General features: G+C 37.7%; 1 protein-coding gene across 1 annotated transcript in view; it reads left to right on the top strand.

The window, feature by feature from the left end:
* The window catches only part of PLPP4 (phospholipid phosphatase 4), a 214,346-nt gene that overhangs the window by 159,622 nt on the left and 32,021 nt on the right, over nucleotides 1-22,703 (top strand). The window contains exon 6 of the mRNA XM_020988236.2: nucleotides 12,125-12,295. Within this exon, the coding sequence (XP_020843895.1) occupies nucleotides 12,125-12,295 (171 nt within the window). The remainder of the gene's footprint in view (nucleotides 1-12,124; nucleotides 12,296-22,703) is intronic.

The following is a 22,703-nucleotide window of genomic DNA, read 5'->3' as shown; positions in this document are numbered from 1 at the left end:
CTTCTTTTTCTCCCCCTGAATTCTAATCTGAGCCATAATATCTTGGCAGCTGGAGGCTAGACAGGTACTTTGAGATCATCTGATCTAACCCCTCTCATTTTATAGATGAGACACCACATTAATGTCATGAAATTATAGGAATTTGTAGTCCTTTTTTATCCTTATCTGCACCAGAAGGAGATATTAGAAAATCAGTAAGCCAAGAGTCAATATTCCCTTGGAGCTGAAATGCATTTCCAGCACCCAAAGGGGTGCTCTGTAGACGGGTTGAGTGCTCTTTGGCCTGTAGGCACATAGGAATTAGTGTGAAGTTGGCAAACTGAAGCCCCAGCATGTCATCGGAGCATCATCATGTCACCCAGAAACCTAGTGACAACCTAAACTCCCAGGGCAGACAAGTGCAAAGTTGTGATTGTAAAACTAGCCATGGGCACTAAATAACACATCGAAGGGAGCTAAGTGACCCCGCTGGTCAGTCCAATGCTGACCACAAGAGAGGATACTGAATCTATCTTTTGAAAACCTTGCGACCTTTATTTCGCTTACGGAAAGGGAAACAGTTATTTTGGAACATGTCTAGGGTGATTCTTCTGTGTGTATCCAAAGAAATAGTTTTTCATCTGTTCTGCAAATAATGAACCAGAGACTTTTGGTGTAGAGGTCAGTCTAAATTGTAATGCATCACTAGCAATAAAGAGAGCAAATGGAACCAGGAGACTAGACAGAGGGAGCAAATGCTCTTACAGAGTCAGCCAAAAAGCCGTAGGATATTTTTGGCAGTTAACGAACTGCATCCATCTTGTAAACAAGTGCTGACACCCCAAATGTCCTGTTGATTTATGCTAAGAGAAGAATCTTTGTTTAAAGTTTCCAGGCCATTTTGGCTATGTATGTAGTGCTGCACCCATGGATTTTTTTTTCCTTTCAAAATCCCCATTACATCACCATCAAAGATCTCGTTATTGCCTCAGCTAAAGAGTTTGTAAATAGGGCCCTTCATTGGGATAGGTCATGGGATCATAGACTCAAAACTTGAAGGGAACTTTGAGGTCATTTAATCCAATTCTTCATGTCTGAATTAGAGAAAGCAGAGAAAGTTAGATTTAAAGACTATAGAATCATACATCTAGAGCTAGGAGGGATCTCAGAGGTCATCTGGTCCAATCTACTCATTTTTGCAGATGAAATAGTGAGGCTGATGGAGATTAAGTAATTTTTGCCAAGAGTCACATGGATACTAAATGTCAGAGGTGGGATTGGAACTGGGGGCCTCTGACACAAAATCAGAATTCTTTCTATTATACCAAGTTGATCTAAAACATAAGAAAGGCTGGAAAATCCATGAAGTCTAACTGAGTGGATATATGTATTAAACTATTTGATTAGAAAATCATGAAGTCCATTATCTCTTACAAGGAAGCTCAACATTTTCATTAATGGCCAATGCCCCTAAGGAGCCAGTTCCCTTTCTCCCCTCCCCCCCTCCTCTAGTTTCATTTTCAGAGAGTGAGCGGTGTGAAAAGATGCAATAGAGTGGAGTTGGTTAGCAAAGGAAATTAAGAATGAACAATGTTACCCAGGAGAGTTATCAACTTGGCCAGTGACATTCCAATCAAATTACTTAATGACTTTTTTTTTCCAAAGAAGGAAGCTGAAAACAGATTTTTTTGGGAAAAAAATCATGGTTGTTCTTTAAGTCTCAGATAAAAATGCACGTGCGCGCACGCACACACACACACACACACACACACACACACACACACACACCTTGCAGTTCAAGCCTTGGACCACTTGAATGAAACTACATTGTTATTTGTCATCTCTTAGCCCCATCTCACCACCTGCTTATCCCCAAATGATGCCTTTTATCCATTCAATTATCCAACTTCTATCCAGAACCTATTATGTGTACAGGCACTGTGCTTATCAGTGGATGATTATAACTTACATGTTACCTCCTGGCCCTACCCACCTCTCTTTTATGCCTTTTCAGGGTCATGTTACAACACAGAGAAAACAGATTTATCTGAATACCTTACTGGGCTTCCCTAGCTCTGTCTAAAAATTAAAGGGAATGGGTTTGTTATGCATGCATTGTCTAAGTTCAACTTTCCCTCGGATGTAGTACCTCAGATTCAATAAACCATATCCCATTTCCCTAATGCATACAGACATTGTTCCTTCCTTGCCCTTTCCCAGATGTCATTCAGACCTCGGTCCTAGATAGCACACTTCTGTGATTGCTTAACCTCAATATAATATCACTGACATTCAGTAACATCATTCACGCCTAGTCTGAGCCCGAATGGATAATTCCTTTGTTTTTTAAGGTAACAGTCCTATCGCACTTGTATGTCAGTGTCTCATTTAAACCTCTGATTTTCTTGACCTTTTCTCTTTTGGATCTTCATTCTCATGATGTTCTCATGACCAGCTCCTACTGTTAGAATGTCCAGCAAAATCCATGTGTCGTCCTAAATGACCAAGAGTCCCCAGTCATACCTCACCTCCCAAATCCTTCAGATAACATGTTTACAGTAGTACATTCATAAATAAAGTTAACAAAATGATCATGAATACAATTGAGGATTCTACTTCTATGCTTGAATATGAACTCATTTCTGCCTTTATTCACAACCTCTTAGACACCATGACAATCCATGGGTTTCCTCTATCTCCAAGAGCAGAGTCATTGTATAGCAGAATGAATACTGGGATTTGGAGTCATAGGACATGTCTCTAGCACCTACTGTCTGTGTGATTTCAGTTAATTTGCTTCTGTTCTCTGAGCTTCAGGTTCCTCTTTTGTAAAACAAGAGAGTTGGGCTAAATCTCTCAGGTCCCATCCAAATCTGTGCTCTTATGTTGTGTTTCCATAGAGAATGTACAAGTATAGCCTATATCAGATTACTAGCTGTCTTTAGGAGTGGTGAGGGGAGGGAAAAAAAAATTTAGAACTCAAAATCTTATGAAAGTGAATGCTGAAAACTTCTTTATTTGTAATTGGAAAAATTAAAATAATATTAAGTGGGAAAAATAAGTTTCCACAGAACAGTCTATAAACTCTACCTAGTGAGGAGGCTTCATGAGAGTTTCTTAATTTTTTGCAGCTAGAGAAGCTAAATTATTTTAAAAAAAATAACAACAATAATAACTAAAATTGAATGTTGCTTCCATATTTGTCATACACTTTATGGGCAATGTCTCATTGTAATCTGCAAAGCAACTTTGTGAAATAGGTGTGACCATCCCATTTTACAGATGAAGAAACTAAACCTCAGAGAGGTTATATAAATATAGACAAGTCAAATTCAAGAGCATTCAAATAGGGAGAGAATACTAGCAATGGGAGTCATCAGATAAGGCTTCCCATAAGTGAGAGCACCTGACCTGAGCACAGAAGGAAAACAAGTGTTTTTATGAGTCTGCAGGACTGAAAGAAGGCTGCATGGTCCAGGCGTGGGCAATGGCCTTTGCAGATGCATAGAGGGAGGAGATTAAGTGTCAAATTGGGACAATATTCATTCAACTCCTTAACATACATTTCAGGAACTTCCTATGTTTACTTACTATATGCTTGCTATGTTTCCAGAACCGGTAATACCAAGCCAAACTTAAATAGACCCTGCCTTCAGGAAGCTTACATTTTATCAGGACAAAAAAAGCAAGTTCGTGTATATGTATATACAAAATAGATCCAAGGTTTTAATAGAAAGGGCACTGGGAAGAAACTGAGGATGACATTGAGGGCGTGAACCTCAGTTATTGGAATTTTGCTGAGGCCATCAACAGAAATAGAAAAGTTGAGAAGTAGGTTGATTCTAGGGAAAAGCTAATGGAACCACTCTGCACAAGATGAATTTGAGATGCCTATGGACCATCTAGTCCAACATGTCCAGTTGGCAATTGATGATAAGTGTGACTGGAGCTTAAGAGAGAGATGGGGGTTGGATCTATAAGTCTAGGGGTCTTTTGCATCCAAATGCATAGAAAAGCTACTAGTCTGATTTGGACAGAATGGTTTATTAGAAGGAGTAGTATGAAAAAAAAATACCAGAAAGGTAGATAAGAGCCAGGTTATGGGGGGCCTTAAATATCAGACCTCAGTCTGATTTATATTTTATCTTAGAGGCAATGGGAGCCAGTGAAACCTTTTGAGCCAGGGAGAAATATGATCCTGTCTTTTCTATAGTCAATCCTTGCACACAACTATAATTCAGAATATATGTTGTTCGGAGCTGAAGTTTTTGGTGGCACCCAAAGGAATATTCTGAAATGGGTAACTTCGAATAGAAAAATAGAAATACAAACATGTTTTAAATCTTATTTTTATTCATCTTTTGTTTTTTTTTCATACCACTTTTATTTCCTAACATTATCCACCCCTGAGCCCTAGCAGTGAGCCATCATTTGTAATAAAGAATAAAAAAATGAAGAGAGAAAAAGAGCAGTTCAACAAAACCAACCAACTTACAAACTGTTTCTCTTGGTAAATGCAATTATGCCCACCCATAGTCCCCAACTCTGCAAAGAAGAAAGGGAGATAATGCCAATACATTTGATAGAGACCAACATTCTTAAAATGTAGTCATGGGGGGGGAGATAGAAAAGAGGGAATAAGCCCCTAGACACAAAGGTCACCTTTGGGATGTTCAGATGAATATTACAAAAATGTTTAAAACTTTGTAGTTTTACTTTTAAAACTTAAATTTATCTATAAAACAAATGCCTATTCAGCTTTTCCATATTATTTACAGTTATCAGTCACTTTAAGAATATACGTGAATGGCCTTAATTGTAGTTTTGGTACTCATTAAGTTCTAAAGGTATGCAATAATGATGCAAATGATAACAATAATAGCTGGCATTGATAGAGTATTTTAGACTCTTCAAAATCCTTTATCGACACTATCTCATTTGATTCCTGCAACAAGGTAAGTGCTGTTATTATCTCCATTTTACAGCTAAGGAAACTGAGGTAGACAGAAGTTAAGTGACTTGCCCGGGGTCTCACAGCTATTAAACGTTTAAGGCAGGAGTCAAACTCAGTTCTTCCCAACTCCAAGTATGGGACTCTAACCACTGCATCACCTGGGTGCCTACAGCACCCAAAGAAGGTTCAAGAAGATCTTAATATCACCATCAGTACAGTGGTTGTTGATGAGTGATACATGTCCGTTGCTGAAACTATCCAAATGCCACACAAAATTAAAAGTGGATTGGATTCATAGGATGCGCTAAAAAAATTATGATACTGCTCATTTTGAAAGTTAAGCAATATTGCTGAGGTCAGAAACAAGTTTGGTAGCCCTTTTCTTTGTTCTTTGTTCAGTTACTCTCAAGGGAGTCCTGTGCATTGGGGCAAGGGGGGGGGGGAGGAATTGTGTTGTGAAACTCACTATTACCTTCAAAGTTTCGTTGCACTAAAAACGTACAGGGAAATCTTTTACAGCATTCAGCGAGGGACTAGATGCGTGACAAGTGAAACAAATAAAAGAAATGCAGATATGAGTAATTCCACGTTCAATACCTTCGGTTATCTTTAAGTCTTTCCTTTCTTCACTCACATCCTGTCCATTGCTAGCTTTTATCTGTGCAATATGTGAAGAATACATCCCTCAGCCTCTTGTTTTTACTACCACAAGCATAGTTGAAGCTTTCCTGCCACCTGCGAGGACTGGTATACTTCCACATTTTGGTAATACCTGATTTTTGAGCCTTATGTTAAGAAACTTGTCTCCATGTATCAGATGCTCCAGCCAAGCTGGATCCCTATACTCTGCCTCTGCTTTTCAGAATCTCTATCTTTACTCACTCTATTCTCTATACTCAGCTCACCATCTCCATTTCTTGAATTGCTATTGATCCCACATCTCCACAAAGTCCACTCTCTTTTGTCTGCTGGACAATAACATTTACCCTCAGATTTCATCTACAACATGGTTAATACTCTCTCATTAACCTATGGATTATTTTGTATCATACTGATTTGCACAATGCCATGTTCTTCTATTAAACTATAATTTACTGTACTTTAAGAGAACAATTTATTAATTGCCTTCTATGTGCCAGGCACTGTGCTAAGTACTTTACAAACATTGTCTTGTTCTATCCTCATAACAATATAACTCTGTGAGGCAGATGCTATTATTCTCCTTTTACATTTGAAGAAACTGAGGCAGACAGAAATTAAGTTGCTTGTCCAGGGTCACACAGTAAGTCTCTGAGATCAGATTTGCACTCAGATCTTCCTGACTCCAGGTCCACTGCTCTATCGATTGTGACACCTAGCAGCCTAGATTTCTCTCACAAGTACTAGTAAGTAACAGACTTACTATTAAACTAGACACTAATTCTGTTACCGTGAACAGGTCACTTCATCTCTCTCAGTCTTGGTTTTTCCATTTGTAGAATGGGAATAACAACCCTCATAGGGTCATTGTGAAGATCAAATGAATAAAACTCTTTGAAAACTCAAAGCATCAACTATGTGGGCTCAACAATGACAACGAATGACTTTATAACAGACACATACAAAATGTGTTTAGTATAACTCCATGACTGGATTGACCAGTAATGAATTAGCTAAACAATAAATATTCATTTAAAAACCAATGTATGCCTTCCATAGGACTAGGCATGTTTGTGGCAAGCGTGTGTATGCATATGTGTATGTTCATGCATGTGTGTGTAAATTAAAGTATGAGATGTAGTCCCTACTCTCAGGAAGCTCAAACCTCTGAGAAGGGTGAGGGCACCTCCAGCTGGTGAAATCCACTAAGGAGGCTGCCCACAGACAGGAAATAAAAGCAGGCACCTATAGACCCTCTAGAGCAGTGTTTATAGGATGTTCCATTATATTAGGGTGGCACTAGCTATTGTTTTTGGTGGAAGAAGAAGAGAGTGCACAATTAATAAGAACTCTTCATGTTGGAGGAATTTGGCTCTTGAGTTCCTGGGTAGTTTACTTCATGTTTAGCCATATGTCCCATATTCCTTGGGACTATCTCATCTGCTGATATGTACTGCAGATTGTCTAAAATTGTGGACACACACACATACACACACAAAGATTTAGAGATGAAAGAAACCTTAGAAATCATATAACCTATCTCCATCAATTACACATAAGGAAACAGGCCCAAGGAGGCAAAGTGAATGGTAGGGATCAGAGTTAGATTTTACACTCATGTCCTTTGGCTCCAAATCCTTTGTTCTCTGTGCTGCATCAGGCATGGAAAACACTGAAGGAGATTTAGATAATGATGACTCTATGCTGCAGGTTGAAGGCGTCTGTGTAGTTTCTGAGTCATTCTGTATTATCTATGAGATTCTTATTTCAGGGCAATAGGATTTTTGTAGTCATAGGGCATGGGACCCTAAAACTTCTCTCTGGAAAAGGTAAGCTATTTACCTGTATAAAAATGAAAAAGAGGCTTTTGGAAATTAAAATTGCACATGTGATGGTTCTATATTTGTGAAAACATTTGAAAGTACAACCTTACCTACCTAGAAGTCAGTACATTTTCTCTTCTACCTAGCCATTTCCCTGTGAGTACAGGTGTGTTATATATTTATCCGGTAGCTCTTTCCTTGAATATTCATTTGCTAACAGCAAAGCAAAGGCCTGTTGTTGTTCAGTCTGTCGGACTCTTTGTGACCCCACTTGGGGTTTTCTTGGTGAAGATACTGGTGTGGTTTGCCATTTCCTTCTCCAGCTAATTTGACAGATGAGGAAACTGGGTTAAGTGACTTGCCCAGGGTTACACAGCTACTAAGTGTCTGAGGCCAGACTCAGGAAGATGAGTGTTCCTGAATCTAAGCCAGCCACTCTATCCACAAAGCCACCTAGCTGCCCTATACTGTCTATAGGGCCAGGCAACTAGCAGCAGATTCCGCTGGTAAAATACACACAGGCAGGACTAGACAAGATATAATTTCTTAGCTTCACTAGCACCAGATTAACCACGAGTCTGATTTGACACTTGTGAATACTCCCCACATGCCACAATGATGATAATGACTTCCCTTTCCTGAGCTATCATACTTCTTTCTTTGGTATTTTGACCTTCCTTTGCTCCCAGTTCTTCCTTTTCCCCCCCAGCCTCACTCCTGAGTTCTCCCAAAGCCTTTTTTTGCCTTCACTTTGAGGTTCCCAATCTTTCTTTTCTAACCTCACTTCTGGATTGATGCCTTCCGAATTGGTTCCTGGTTTCACTTTTGACATCATGCTATTATTTCCAATTAATTTCTGCTCCCGGTTCCATCCCTCTCTTCCATGACAGAGGTAGCCATCAACCCCTTAGAATAAGCAAACTATCTCTTTCTTGAGCTGGCTGTGACAGTTGGCTGTTGAATTTCTTGATACTCAGAAGTAGAACAGGACCTACAAATTGATTGTAACACTTCTTATTTTCTTATCTTGTCTAGGCTTTCCATTCCATAGCCTAGAAATGAGGACTTCTACCTGATTTCCACTGCTCACTGCCCACCCCTTACCCCAAAAACATCTATTTGTAGAGAACTAGTAGATTTTAAAATGCAAGGTCTTAATAGGTGCTGAAATATAATATTATTACTGTCTAACAATCACATTAACATTTTATGGCTTAAAAGGCATTTTTGTATATTAACTCATTTGAAATACATAATGATAATTATATGTATTATACATATTATGTTATATTATGTTATAATTAGATTATATATATTATATTACATTATATAGCATTATAAGGTTTACTAATTACTTTCCTCACCACAGTCCTAAGAAGTAAATTATGCAGATATTATTATTCCTGCTTTACAGATAGAGAAACTGAGGCTAAAAGAGGCAAGATGATTTATATATATTGTCACACAGCTAGTGAATAGTTTAACTTAGACTTGAACCTGTCTTTTGCCTGCAAACACAGTGCTACTTCTATTACTCTATTCTGTCTCTCATGATGTATGGGGTAATCCCAAGGTTCTACTTCATGTTCCCCAGTGTATTTATCCCTGAGGAGCTCTGAGATGGGATTATTCAATTTATTTCAACAAATACATATTAAGTTTCTACTACCGTGAGGTCGAGCAGCTGGATGGCTCAGTGAATAGATCACTGGTCCTGGAGTCAAGAAGACCTGAGTTCAAATGTGGCCTCAGACACTTATTAGCTATGTGACCCTGGGCAAGCCACTTAACCATGTTTGCCTCAGTTTCCTCATCTGTAAAATGAGCTGGAGAAAAAAAATGGCAAATCCCTCCAGTATCTTTGCTAAGAAAACCCAAATGGAGTCACAAAGAGTCAGACACAACCAAAACAACCCAACAACAAAGGGTTACGTTTTATATTTCTCTATCAATTGTACAGGAGAGGCTCTGGGTAGTAAGTTCAGTTAGGAGTAAATATAAAATATCTCTTAGTGCCTCTCATTCTTTGTTACCCTCCTTACCTCCAGGTTAATCTTCTATAGCAACATGGTACATCTTCTACTCAAAATCCTCAATCAGATTCTCTTCCTTTATAGGACAAAGCTTAGATTCTCTTGATCAGTTATTCAAGATCCTCCATGATTCGGTCCTACTGAGGTAGATTTGTTCTCCTTGTCCCAGAGGATAGAACTTGGAACAGTGGGTGAAAGTTTAAAAAAAGGCAGTTTTCTCCACAGCGTAAGGAAAAACTGCCTTAATGGTTAGAACTGTCTAAAAGAGGAATGCCCAAGGAAGCAGTGAGTTCCCCAGTCACTGAAGGCCTTTTTGAGGAGGCTGGATGTCCATTTATTGCTGGAGAGGGGAGTCTTGCTTAGAAACAGGTTTAATAATAATAGCTGACATTTATCATATAGTGTTTTCAAGTTTACAAAATGATTCCAAGGTTTTGGTTTTTGTTTTTGTTTTTTCCCCCTGCTGTTTTATGAGGCAGGTCTAGCAGTTGTATGCATGTTTTTTTTGGTTGCAAAGATAGATGAACATGTCAGAAAACAGCAGTCATTCTGGGTTAGAGATGCCGTTATGCTATGAGTTTTGAGAGAGAAGTTATTAACTATGCTAAAACCATTGAACAATAGGGAAGCAAGTAGAGAATGTGATGTTGGTGACATATTATGGGAAGAAGGGAGAAGAATGACAACAAAAGTGATGAAGACAATAGAAATGATCAAAATCCATTTAAAAAGTCTTTATTTGAAATAAATGGAAGATAAATTTTGCAGTAAAAAGCATTTTATGCAATGTTTTTGTATAAACTTCAGGATGTTTTTGTCTTTTGAAAGTATGTCGCTTTTGAGGCACAATCATTTCTCTGGGACAGCTTGTATTCATGCCAATGTTGTATATAAGCTCCATCTCCTTAAATTATAACACTCTTGAATGTAGGAAACTGCATTTTCTGTTCTTCTCCTGTCCTACCCAGAACCTTGTATAGAGTAGACTATTGATAAATGTTTGATGCTGATAACAATTTTATATGGTTTGCATTTTCGCTCCTCCCTACTTTTTAGGACAGATATATACAGACTTACGTTTTACATGAGTTCTCCTTTGGAAATATGTTTTCATTGCCATCATCACGGTTCCTATTTGTAAGAGACCATTTGAGTGACTGAAGAACAGTTAACAACCCTATTTGTAGGAAACATAAGGAAGTTTGCATTAAAAATGTTGACAGTGGTTATTTGCTTTGTCTTAGCCACTGGAGGATCCAGTGGGGAAAGAAATTAAACGTTTATTTTGAGGCATAGTGGATGCTGTCTTGTCAGTTTGGAAGACTAGAATAATTACCCATATTATTTTATTTTTTCTCCATTTTAGTGGTAAATATTTGCTAAATAAAGTAAGAAAATTCTAGTGGGAAAAGATCATTTAAGTGCTCTCTTTTAGAATCATGGATTCATAGACATTTGAGGTAGAAGGGGACTTTCAGACCATCTACTCTAAATTTCTCATCACATACTTCAAAATTCACTTACTTAGTGGCAGAGCCAGGGCTAGAAATCACTGCTCCTCATTCTTAGTCCATGTTCTGTCCACTGTTTATGGGGATGTGAACAAATTGGATCATTGGATACCTTAATTCTCAAAAAGGGGCCAATCAAGTAAGAGGTCTTCTAACATTATCTACAAAATCAGGTTGTATGGATAGGCTTTAAAATTGTGTAGAACAATTGTGGAATGGATGGATATATTATGAAATTGACTTCAAGATCAGTCGTGCCAACACCTTGACCTCTTGACAGTTGTCCTTGGCAACATAATTCCAAATCATAATATTATGTTTTATGTCCCTTCACTAAGTTCCCTTTCATTTCTTCCTAATCATTGGTAGGTATGAAATTTATCAGCTAGTGTCACTGGACAATGACAGTCTTGAGCATTTACATTGATTTCTTGATGCAGCATGGTCTAAGTGGAAAAACAACCTTGTGCCAACACAGGATTGATTTCATATTGAATGAAATGACTGAAAAAATAAAATAAACTACTGGTCTTGATTTATTAATTTATTTGCCAAATTTAATTTATTCACTAAATGTGTGTCACCAAATTGCCCAGTTGTCCTTGCATCCTTTTGACAGACACAACTACTCCTAGTTTTGTCTCTCTGTGTTTCCAAGTCATTTCATGCTGTTGCCTCAGTTTACTCCTCTGGAAAATGAAAATGTTGCCTATGTACAGTATGGGGATGTTATGAAATTACTGTGTGTGCTTCATTGCTTTTTGAGCTACTTTAAGGAAAGCTACTTTACCATGTTGTGATGATTAATTGCGGCAACTAATGAAGCAAATGCCCAGCTTATTTTTACATCTGAAACCTCTTGAACAACTAGAGTTTTTAACTGTATACCAATTAGTTTGATGTTTTCTGATGCTTAGCTCAACTTTGAGTAGTGGTTTATAGTTGACAAAAATGTTTTCCTTGCAATAACCCAGTGAGGTAGATAGAAGAAGTTTTACCAGCATCTGACAGTCATAGAAACGGAGGTTCCAAGACATTCCCCAATTTTCAGGGAGTTATTGCAATTAAGTGTTGGAACTGTGCTGCTGGGACTTGAAACTCGGTCTTTTCAATCTCAATCAAGATATCTTGCAAACCTACTGTCAGCTGCTTCTTTGGGTAACGTGTTTTTCTTTTCTTTGTCAGTTGCATTTTCAGGCCTGGGCTTTACAACCTTCTACTTAGCTGGGAAGTTGCACTGTTTCACAGAGAATGGGCGTGGGAAAAGCTGGCGACTCTGTGCAGCGATCCTGCCTTTGTACTGTGCCATGATGATCGCCCTGTCGCGCATGTGTGATTATAAGCATCACTGGCAAGGTGAGCCCCAGAGGATGCCTCCTCCATCTTGTGTGTTATTGTTGTTTATCTTTTGTTCTTAAAGAGGACTACGACATCTGGAAGGCGATGTCATGACTTGTAAGTGAATTGGATTTAAGTGAGGCAGAGCTGTTCAAGGTCACCAGCCTCACTGCCTCCTCCAGAGCTATCTGTGTCCAGTGGCAAGACATGATAAATCAGGTTGATTAGAAATGGCCCCAGATGCAGTGGGAAACTTTCGTGCTTTTTGAGCCAAGGTCTTTCCTAGGTCTCAGTTTGTCTGAGGCAACACCCAATCAGTGATTAAGGCTAAGTAAGAAATGAGGCAAAAAAAATGGCTTCTTTTACCTATTAAAAAAAAAATCAATCTGGGAGGGAAAGACCCTCAGGGTTTCTGGCCAAAAGGAAAACAATTGCTATTTACATTTCCTCTGACACCAGACTCTAGACAATGACCAAGGTAGGCTTGGGCTGAGACCTGCTGTTGATCAATCAGGGAGAGTCAGAGTGATGTAGATTTCAGGTCCTTCAAAAAAGAAATCTAGCCTGTAAACTCCATGATATCTTGTGAGGTTTCAGCAATCCAAATTTACATTCCTATGGGCAGAACACCTGTGGGTAAGGGTATAACTCCTTATGTGGGCTATTTGTATCAGCTTTTTAAACGATGCTTTGTGGGACAAGGTGTGGATTTCCTTTTCTACTTAATCATATTGAAGTTGTTTTTTCTTTTTTCTTTTTCTTTTTTGGCAATTGGGGTTAAATGACTTGCCCAGGGTCACACAGCTAGTAAGTGTCAAGTGTGTGACCTGAGGCCAGATTTTGAACTCAGGTCCTCCTGACTTCAGGGCCTGTGCTCTATCTGCTGCACCACCTAGCTGCCCCTCATATTGAGTTTTGTGTAAACATTCTTTAGAGTGTCCTGAGCTCTTTTATTTTCTGAAAGACAAAGATTTATGAAGGAACCAATCAGGAAGACCAAAGCACACATTTCTATATCAGGTAAAATTATGAAACAACAGAACCGATTTTTTCATTAACAAATGAACTGGAATGTACAGTTCACAGAATGGGTGGAGGATGTTGCCTTTTTTCAGGAGAGAGGGGTTTGGGACTAAGCTCCCCTGATATCCTTTGGATAGACAGCTCTAGGGTAAAGTTGACCTCAGTTCTCATGTTGATATAAGGAGACTTATTCCTCCAGTTCTGGTATGTGTTATATATGGATTCTGGAGTATCATGAGCCATGAATCTAGACTAACACAGACAGCCATGAACTCCCTCTACCCCTCCATCCCTAATACCTATCACCACAATACTGGCTTGAGATCAGAAAGACCCAGGACCCCAACATGCCAGCTGCAGCCATCCCAGTCTTAACTAGTCTCTCCTTTGTACTCTAATTGCTCTCTCTCTTTCTATGCTCTCTTGCTGCCATGTATAGGTCAGTTCTACCAATCATTTTTGTGCAAGATATACTAGCTTCCTTCTTAATAGCTAGCCCCCATGAATACCATAGTAGCAAGGCCACTATAATTACCCACCCTTCCCCTTTTAGCAGACTTTTACAGTCCTAGTGCTCTGGAGACTTCCCCAGGGGAATATGCCCTTCGTTGTATATATACAGCGTCTCCTTTGCTCTCTTCTGTTTGTTCACTTTGCATATCCCCATTCTCCCTTCTGAACCTAGAGTGAGAATCATCCTTCAAAGAAATTCCTTTGTGTACTTTTGCCAATGGAACTGTCAATCATTCAAAATATTTTGCAGGGGGCAGCTAGGTGACACAGTGGATAGAGCACCGACCCTGGATTCAGGAGGACTTGAGTTCACATCCGGCCTCAGACCAAACACTTGACACTTAACTAATTGTGTGACCCTGGGCAAGTCACTTAACTCTATTGCCTAGCCCCCAAAAATATTTTCCGATTTCTTCTATGTAATCTGCTTGCAGATCAAATGGATGAGCCTTTTTACACTTCAGGTCTGAATCTTATACTTCAATATAGGATAATGTTGCTATTGCCCAATTTGATCACCAGCCTCATTCACTGGATTTTGTTCTGAGTCATCTTTCGTGATTTCTAAAATTTAAATCTGTCCTGAAATGATGAAGATTTCCCACCACAAGGATGTTCAAAATAACACGCTGTAAATTCTAAAAGCAACAATCAAAGCAACCATTGCCCAATGACAACTGAGGAATTAATGGTAGCATCATTGAAATCGATGTATGGTCTCCCAAGGGCTCCTATGTGAAGCAGACACCTCTCATTTAAGTGAATAAGTTATGAATAATAAATTTATTTTTTAGAAAACCAGCCATGTTACTTTTTATAATCATATTTTGTCTCTAGAACTATGTGTAATGCCATTAATTTTGTGGATTCTGACGTACTGTAGATTAAATAATGTACCCTAAACTGTAACAAAAGAATTCTCTGACAAAATAAGCCATGATGCAGTTATCCTATAAGGCAAATATTAGTGTTGTTCTCTAGAAGAAGCATTATAAAGGGGTTCAAGTGTATTATAATTGTAAGGTAATCTCTTCCTCTTGCTTCCGTCTTTCAAAGGACCATGATCTCATTCATAGGAGTTCTTCTTTCCCACTAATCCACTTCCATTTCTTCTCATCTTGTGATATGGGCCAAATCTTTTGTATTCCTCATAAGCCCAACATGCAAGAAACCTTTCTCTGGTTAATTTAACAAATTTTATGGATATAAATGTAAATCAGGCTGCTCCTGTGTTATCCTTACATCTTTTCAAATTACCAGCCCATCTCATTTTCTGGTCCAACATTCTTTAATTATGTCTTTAACACCACTTGTCACACAAACCATCATTGGTAAAGCGTTATATCCTGCTTATGCCCACCATGTATCTTTCCATCGACCTCTGGCTCACTGCCAGTTGGAGTTTTTCTGAGATGTTAGGATTCATTGATGAGCAGTCATAAAACATAACTGGGAAATATTGATTTTGAAAAGATGAGTTTTTGTGTCAAAGAGCAACCATGAGTCATTAAAAAACAGCATGCAATTCCTCAAATGCAATCCAGCCCGTTTCCCCATCCTGTTTAATTTTGATCCAGCTTAATGATCACTGGTAGCTTATCATATATTTTATCCAAGATCTAGATAGTAATGGACTGAGTCAGTGGGTTTCTAAACATAAAATATTCTTTAAAACTTTTTACCTGATTTCAGGAAACCACTTTCGATTTTGGAAATGGATGAAACATTTCAAAAGTGAATGTGCCTTTGATTTTCCTGAAATTAAACTTTAATAGCAAAGTTTGAGCTTCTATAAGTATCATATTTTTTGTATTATTGGAAGCCACCCTCTAAAAATGTCCTTTTCCCTGTGCTAAAAACATTTTGCCCCTAAAATTATCAAATGTTTTATTTTGAACATTTGAACTATATCTAGTCATATATGTTATCACCTGCTGAAATATGTAGTATCTTTATGTTCAATTTTAGAGAAAGTAAGGGACTTCATAATTTAGGAGTGTGCACCCAAGTTCTACCAAAGCACAAGACAATGCAAATGCAATATATACAACTAGCACTAAAGTTAATTTTGAGCACAACATGAGTCATTTAAAAATTTTCCTTTAGCTCAACATATATTATTTATTAAGAGTCTACTATTTGCAAGGCAGCTAGGTATTGCAGTGGATAGATTACTGGGTCTGAAGTTAGGAAGATTCATCTTCCTTGTTCAAATCTGGCCTCAGAAAATTACTAGCTATGTGACCCTGGACAAGTTACTTTATTCCCTTCACTTTGGTTCCTCACCTGTAAAATGAGCTGGAGAAGGAAAAGGCCAATCATCATGTATCTTTGCCAAGAAAATTCTAAATTGTGTCACAAAGGGTTGGATACAACTGAAACAACTGAACAAAGCAATAACCACAAAATATGCAGAGCATTTTATAGGCCCCATGAAAATTAAGTAAAACACAGTACCTGTCCTCGGGGGAAGTTAATGATCTAGAAGGGGATATACAGCACATACACAGATACTTATAATCCACATGCATAAGATAGATATAAACAAAATGTTACGTGAAGTAAAATGGAATTATTTTCTACTTAGGAGGAATTAGGAGGAGTTTATAGAAGAAGTGATTTTTAATAAAGTTCCAGAAGGAGAGACAGTATGGTAAAGTGGTTAAAAAGGTGACCTTGAACTCAGGAAGATGTGAGTTCAAGTCCTGCCTTTGAAACTTACTGGCTCTATGACTCTGGGCTAGTCATTTAATCTCTGTGTTCTAAAACTCTCTTATGATAAGTTATAGATATAACCTACTACATAATCTGCATTAGTAGAGGGAGTTTCCTCACCCAGGAGTTCTCTGTACCAATAAATCCTAGGTCCTATCTTTATTCTCCTAAAAGTTTTGGTAGAATTTCGATAATCAGAATTTGAGGGGAAAGCATTTTAGGCAAAGGACACAATGTGGAGAAAGGCCTAGAGGCAATAAAGACAGGCAATGAATGCCTCATGCATGGGAAATGATGACTTACCTTTTTATTCCCCCTCCTGAGTAAAGAGTTATGTGAAAATGCTGGAAAAGAATCATGGCACCAGATTGCAACAGAACTCAAATGTCAGGCTTAAAGATATATGGCCAGAGTCAATAGCAACATGAACAAACAGACGAGAATTTGTCACATTCTGGTGGTGTCTGTATCCAGAGGGAAATTATATTGTGCCATCGTCAGTGTGTCTGTTTTGCCCAGTTTCCTGATCAGAACCAATCCCTGCAGTCAATGGAAAACTCCCCAATATATACTGATACAAATATATGTAGATGAATGGATCTTCTGTGCCAATGATTTTTTTAATAAGTAGGCTTATTTTAATGGTAGATTGATTTTTGCTTACTGCCCATTTTATTTTTCAAGCTTTTCATGTTCTCTTTATATTCGTATGTGTGTATGTATGTATATATATATATATATATATATATATATATACATATATATATGTGTACACACAAACACACACACATATATATACATACATATTAATATCTAGGTGTGTGTGTGTCTGAAAGTGTATTTGTGAGTACAGTTATTGTATACCATGACCAATTGTCAGATATATTATACTAAGGATTTCTGTCATGTTTGTGTAGAACTAGATGGCTGCTATGACCCCTCTCAGGTATTTACTGTGCTGCACCATATTTATTTGTGTCTAATCTTCCTTATTAAATTGTAAGTTCTATGAAGGTATACCCTGTCCTAATTTCATAATGTTGTTGTATAAATTCTGGTAAGCTTCAATTCCTGGCAAAAGTATTAGAAACATTATTAAAAGAATGGTTTATGAGCACTTAGGGAAGTAGTAATCACTTGGAACTAGCAGGAATTCATTAAGAATAAGTCATGGCATACTAACTCCATTTCTTTTTGAACATTGTTACTAGATTGGCAGATCAAAAGAAAATGCTATAGACAGAGCATACTTGGATTTAAAGAAGACATTTAACAGTAAGATGACAAAGGATGTACTCAATGATAGTATAGTTTAGTGGATTTCGAACTAATGGAACAATCAGATCCAAAGAGTGATAATTAGTAGATTCGTATAAATCTGGGAGAATGCTACAGTATTCTATTCTTGGCCCTGATCTCACCAACGTTTTTATTCTTGGAAGAAGGTGCATATTGCATCTTTGTTAGATTTTTAGAAGACACATAAATGAAGGAATGTCAGAGTCAAGATCAAAAAATACAAATCAGATTCATCTAGGTTAGGATGTGAGGTTAAATTAGACAAGATAAACCTTAATAGGAATGAATGTTTTCCTCTATGTATTTTTTTTTCATTTTTTTTTTAGTCACTTGGGGTTAAGTGACTTGCCCAGGGTCACACAGCTAGTAAATGTCAAGTGTTTGGTCTGAGACTGGATTTGAACTCAGGTCCTCCTAACTTCATGGCCGGTGCTCTATAGGAATGAATGTTAATGGCCACATTTGTTTTTTTTAAAAATCAACTGCGTATATACAAGATGGGAGGGATGTGGAGCAAGAACAGTTCAGGTAAAAAAAAAATGTTATTCGGTTACAAGTTAACTGGGCCTACAGTTGATATAGCAGCCAAAAAGTAAATGTAAAATATATCATTTTAACATGAACATAATGTCCTGATCAAGGGAAGTAGTTACATAGTCCTACTATATTGTATCCTGATCAGGTCACATGAAACATTGCATTTAGTTCTGGGGGCCATGTTTTAGAAAGGACATTGACCAGTTTAAGCATATCCATCAGGAGCATAATCCAGGATGGGGAGGAGTTCACAACTATGTTATGATAATCATCTGAAGGAACTGGGGAAAGATTGTCATTGAGACCAGGAATTAGACTAGAAGTAGCAACAAAGGGTGAAATCCAATCCAACAAGAATTTATTAAAGATATATAGCCAAGGTCGATAGCAACATCAGCAAACACAAGAGAATTTATCTCGTTTGGTGGTGTCTCTATCCAGAGGGAAATTGTATTGTGCACATTTTGTTCTATTATATGCAAGAAAGAAGGCACCATGGCATAGTAGATAGAAGATCAATTTCAGAATTAGCAACACTTATATTCAAGCTCTTCCTCTGGCTTTGTGACCGTTGTCAAGTTGATTAAACTCTTAGTACCCCAAGAAATTCTCTAAGAATGTAAATTGCAGAATAGTTTTCAATTTGCATTAATTCAGGGAATTCCTTTACCAAGCGCCCTCTAGATTTATTAAATAACACAAGAAGAATGTAGGTGTATGTGTGGATGCACACTCAATTAAGTACTATGCCAGGCACAAGGTATATCAGCGCAAAAACAAAGGCATGTCCTTCCCTCAATAAGCTTACATTCTATTAGGGAGCTACAATATATGAACATTCAAGTGTATAGATGGTGATTTGAGGAGGGAGGGAGCTGTAACACAACTAGGGGGATAAGAAAATTGCCCATGAGCTAAGCGTTGAAGGAAGCTGGAGATGGAAGTGAGGAGGACAGCCTGTGTGAAAGCATGAGACATAGTACTTCTATAGAATGCCAGGTCTGGGGAGCAGCAACTGTGTAAAGTGAAAGAACTTTTCTGCATAGAGGTCCGAAGGAGGAATTGTTTGCTTTTGGGAGGGAATGCACTTTCTATCACTAGTAGTCTTCTAGTGAAGAGGGGATGATCACTGGTTAGAAACATCAGTAGGAAAATTTATGCTTAGGTAGGGTTTGCTGCAGTCCAAAGTCTCCTCCAAAGCCCTTTTTGACTCTGAACCGTAGGTCCTCTAGAAGCCACTAGAGATGGATGATTATCTTTTCCAAATCCCTCATTTTACATAAGACAGAAATGAACCTCACTAAAGGGAAATACCAAGACAATACACACACGATATATATACACATATATGAATATATTTGTGCACGTATGTGTAAGCAGTAAAAGACCTCCAGCAGCCTGCATTGGGTAGATTTACCAGAGTGGATTATCATAACTACCTTTACATTCAATGTTAGTACGTTTATAATAATTTATCATTACATTGATAACATTGCTTCACATTTTTCAACCTTGGCTGGACTTCTCTTCGTGTGAAAAAATTACTAACACAAAATATATTGGCAATATAAAGCTATTAAGTTTTTCTCCCCTTGGTTAATTATTCGCATCGAAGTGGGGTAATTTGAAAATATCTACCAAGTTTTCTGCAATATTAGTTTCCCCCTCCCCCATAGCACTGTCTATGCACTGGCAACTATAGTGACAGACCGCTGATCCCTTTTTATTTCGGGATCATAAAGATGATGGTCTCCATGTTCAGATGTTTAGTCAATGATCCAAGAGCAGTTAAATGGGAGCAATTTCATTTGGAAGGATAAGCATTTTGGAGTGCATTATCTCATTTGAATTTGCACGGCGAAGACAGAGAAGAAAGCCAAGGCACTGATAGTTAGAAATGGTCGTCGTCATTGAAAGCCTGTCTCTGGAGGCTACAGCCAGCTGACTTTCATGGCTTGTTTTTCTTTTGGGTATACCCTTGTACTTTGGCTACTAATGTTTATTTCATCAATCAATCAATCAATCAACTTTTATTAAATGCCTACTATGTACCAGGTACTATGATAAGCATTAGGAATTCCTTCAAAGACAAGCGTTTATTAAGCAGCCTACTATGTTTAAGGCTAGGTTCTGACAAAAAGGAAAACAGTCTTGCCTCAAGGAGTTTACATTCTAACAAATTCAGTGCAGCACATATCTATTAAGTAGTACTGTGTTCCCCATACTGTTAGGTGCCAGATATTCAAAGACAAAATGCAAATAATTTCTGCTTTCAAGAGGCTCACATTCTACTATAGAAGTTAAGTATATACAATTGATTTTGTATGTTGGAGTCAGAGTGTAGGACAGAGTTGTTGGTGAAATGTGTTCAACGATTCAGTTTGTTCCTAGTTCTTTTGTAATTGGGACACTGAACTTGGTAGAATCAATTAAGTATTTTCAGTTGTCTTCATGGACATTTTTAGGTAGTCCAATGATTATCTAATATACCAATTCAATTTGGTTGTTAAGATGACTGAAATAACCAAATTAATTGATTCACTTAACACCATCACCATTGACTCAAGTGCATTCTGTCCATTCATGAAGATTATATGAGAGAAGGAGGGGAAAGACTTCAGTTCAAAGGAGAAGTAATTGTGAAAGTGACTTTGAGGATTTTGAAATTGGGAGAAAGGCCAGAGAATATATTTGGGGATGAAATATTTGGGAGAATTTGAAGATACATTGATGGACCTGAAAGGAAGATGAGAAAAGATCTAAGAAGAAGGAAGAGAAAGAGAAGAAGGTGAAGTTCTAAAGGAGGAGCAGAAGAAGGAGAAGGAAAACTTGAGCAGAAGAGGTAGCAGAATTTGAGCAGAAGGGTAGGCCAAAGGATAAATAAGTAATAGTTCAGTAAGGGAAGAGAAAAGAAGTTGGGAATGATTGTCAAAGTCTAATGTAGTAAAAGAGTGAAGACACCTGAGCTAAAAATGTTCCTATGTAGTTTGCCACAGGGGACCTACTAGGAAGAAGTATGAGAATTGAGAATCTTACTTCTAAGCAAGTATGAAGAACTGGAGAATTTTTCATCAAACTGCATAGAGAGTAGAACACTTGTATTTCTGCCATGACCAATTAAGGGCTACCTGTGTCACAAAGGCAACTAGTCTTCCACCTAGAAGATAGAAAGACTTAATGAACATCCCTCTAATATTCAAGTCATTGAGGAAAATTGAAAATTAAATATTATTTGAAAATATACAAATTACACACATGTATATGATGTGTGAATGTACATGTACATCTTACAAAGAAAAATATTCTAAAGAGATAGTGGAGAGCTTTGATCTGTTTTAGGATTTTGGAGGATGGGAAAAAATGTTACATAAAGGAGAAAGGGAAGAAAGAACACTGAACACTTAGAGTTGATAAAAATGTGTCTTTTTCCAAAGAGGTAGAATTGGACACTAATCAGAAAGAAGATGTTTGTCCTCCAGGAAATGATGGTATGGATTCACAGGTGATGCTAGATGAGAGATAATTCATTAAGATTCAGAGGAAGAAGAGATGAGTAGTAGTGATTGTAGATGCCCTGCTGAGGGTTCTGAGGTAGCAATATATTGATCTGGAAATACAATAGGTTAGCATTTTTGTTAGGGCATGAATCCAACACCTAAAAGAGAAAACTCCCCAAACTTGTTCAACCAGATGACTATTATCCATTTCTAGTGATTCATGTGGACATAAATGATAGTGACTAAAGGAAAAGCAATGTTAAAAGTTAAAACTTCTCAGGCAACTAAATGAAGTCCACACAGTCAAAGGCAGTATTTTCCTCATTTTAATTTTTTTTCCCTCGTAGTCAAAAGCAAGGAATTTAGCAGAAAGAGCCAGATTTGGGAAGACAACAAGGATAAAGAAAATGATGTCTGAGAATGGGATTTGGATTTCTGGACCATAGTTTGAAAGGAATCACAGGCCTCTGGCAAAAGATGGAGTACACAACAGTCTTGTAGAATAAATTTGTCTAGTTATGAAAAACTAAGCAAAATTACTTTGAACTGAAAAGCAGGAGGGAGTGATCAAAGCTATCAATGTATATCCATCAGCTAGGTACTATGGAGAGTAGGTTCAAAGTAAGGAGAAGAATAGTAATAGTTACTGGAAATTAAGAGGAAATAATATCAATAGCAAAGAAAAAAGTCAGAAATAAAATCCCTGGCCTCCTAGCTCTTTGAAATTGCACAAAGTATAGGTAACAAGTAAGATGAACTAGAAGTCTGATCATATTTGACCTCATAAGTATCACTGAGACTTCATTGGAACTAGTTCTACAACAAGAATGTGACTCTGTAAA

This window comes from Phascolarctos cinereus, unplaced genomic scaffold (genome assembly GCF_003287225.1).
Source record: "Phascolarctos cinereus isolate Bilbo 61053 unplaced genomic scaffold, phaCin_HiC Scaffold_3;HRSCAF=262, whole genome shotgun sequence".
Lineage (NCBI taxonomy): Eukaryota > Metazoa > Chordata > Mammalia > Diprotodontia > Phascolarctidae > Phascolarctos > Phascolarctos cinereus.
The sequence above is the reverse complement of the archived record's forward strand: the minus strand, read 5'-3'. Positions and strand labels throughout refer to the sequence as shown.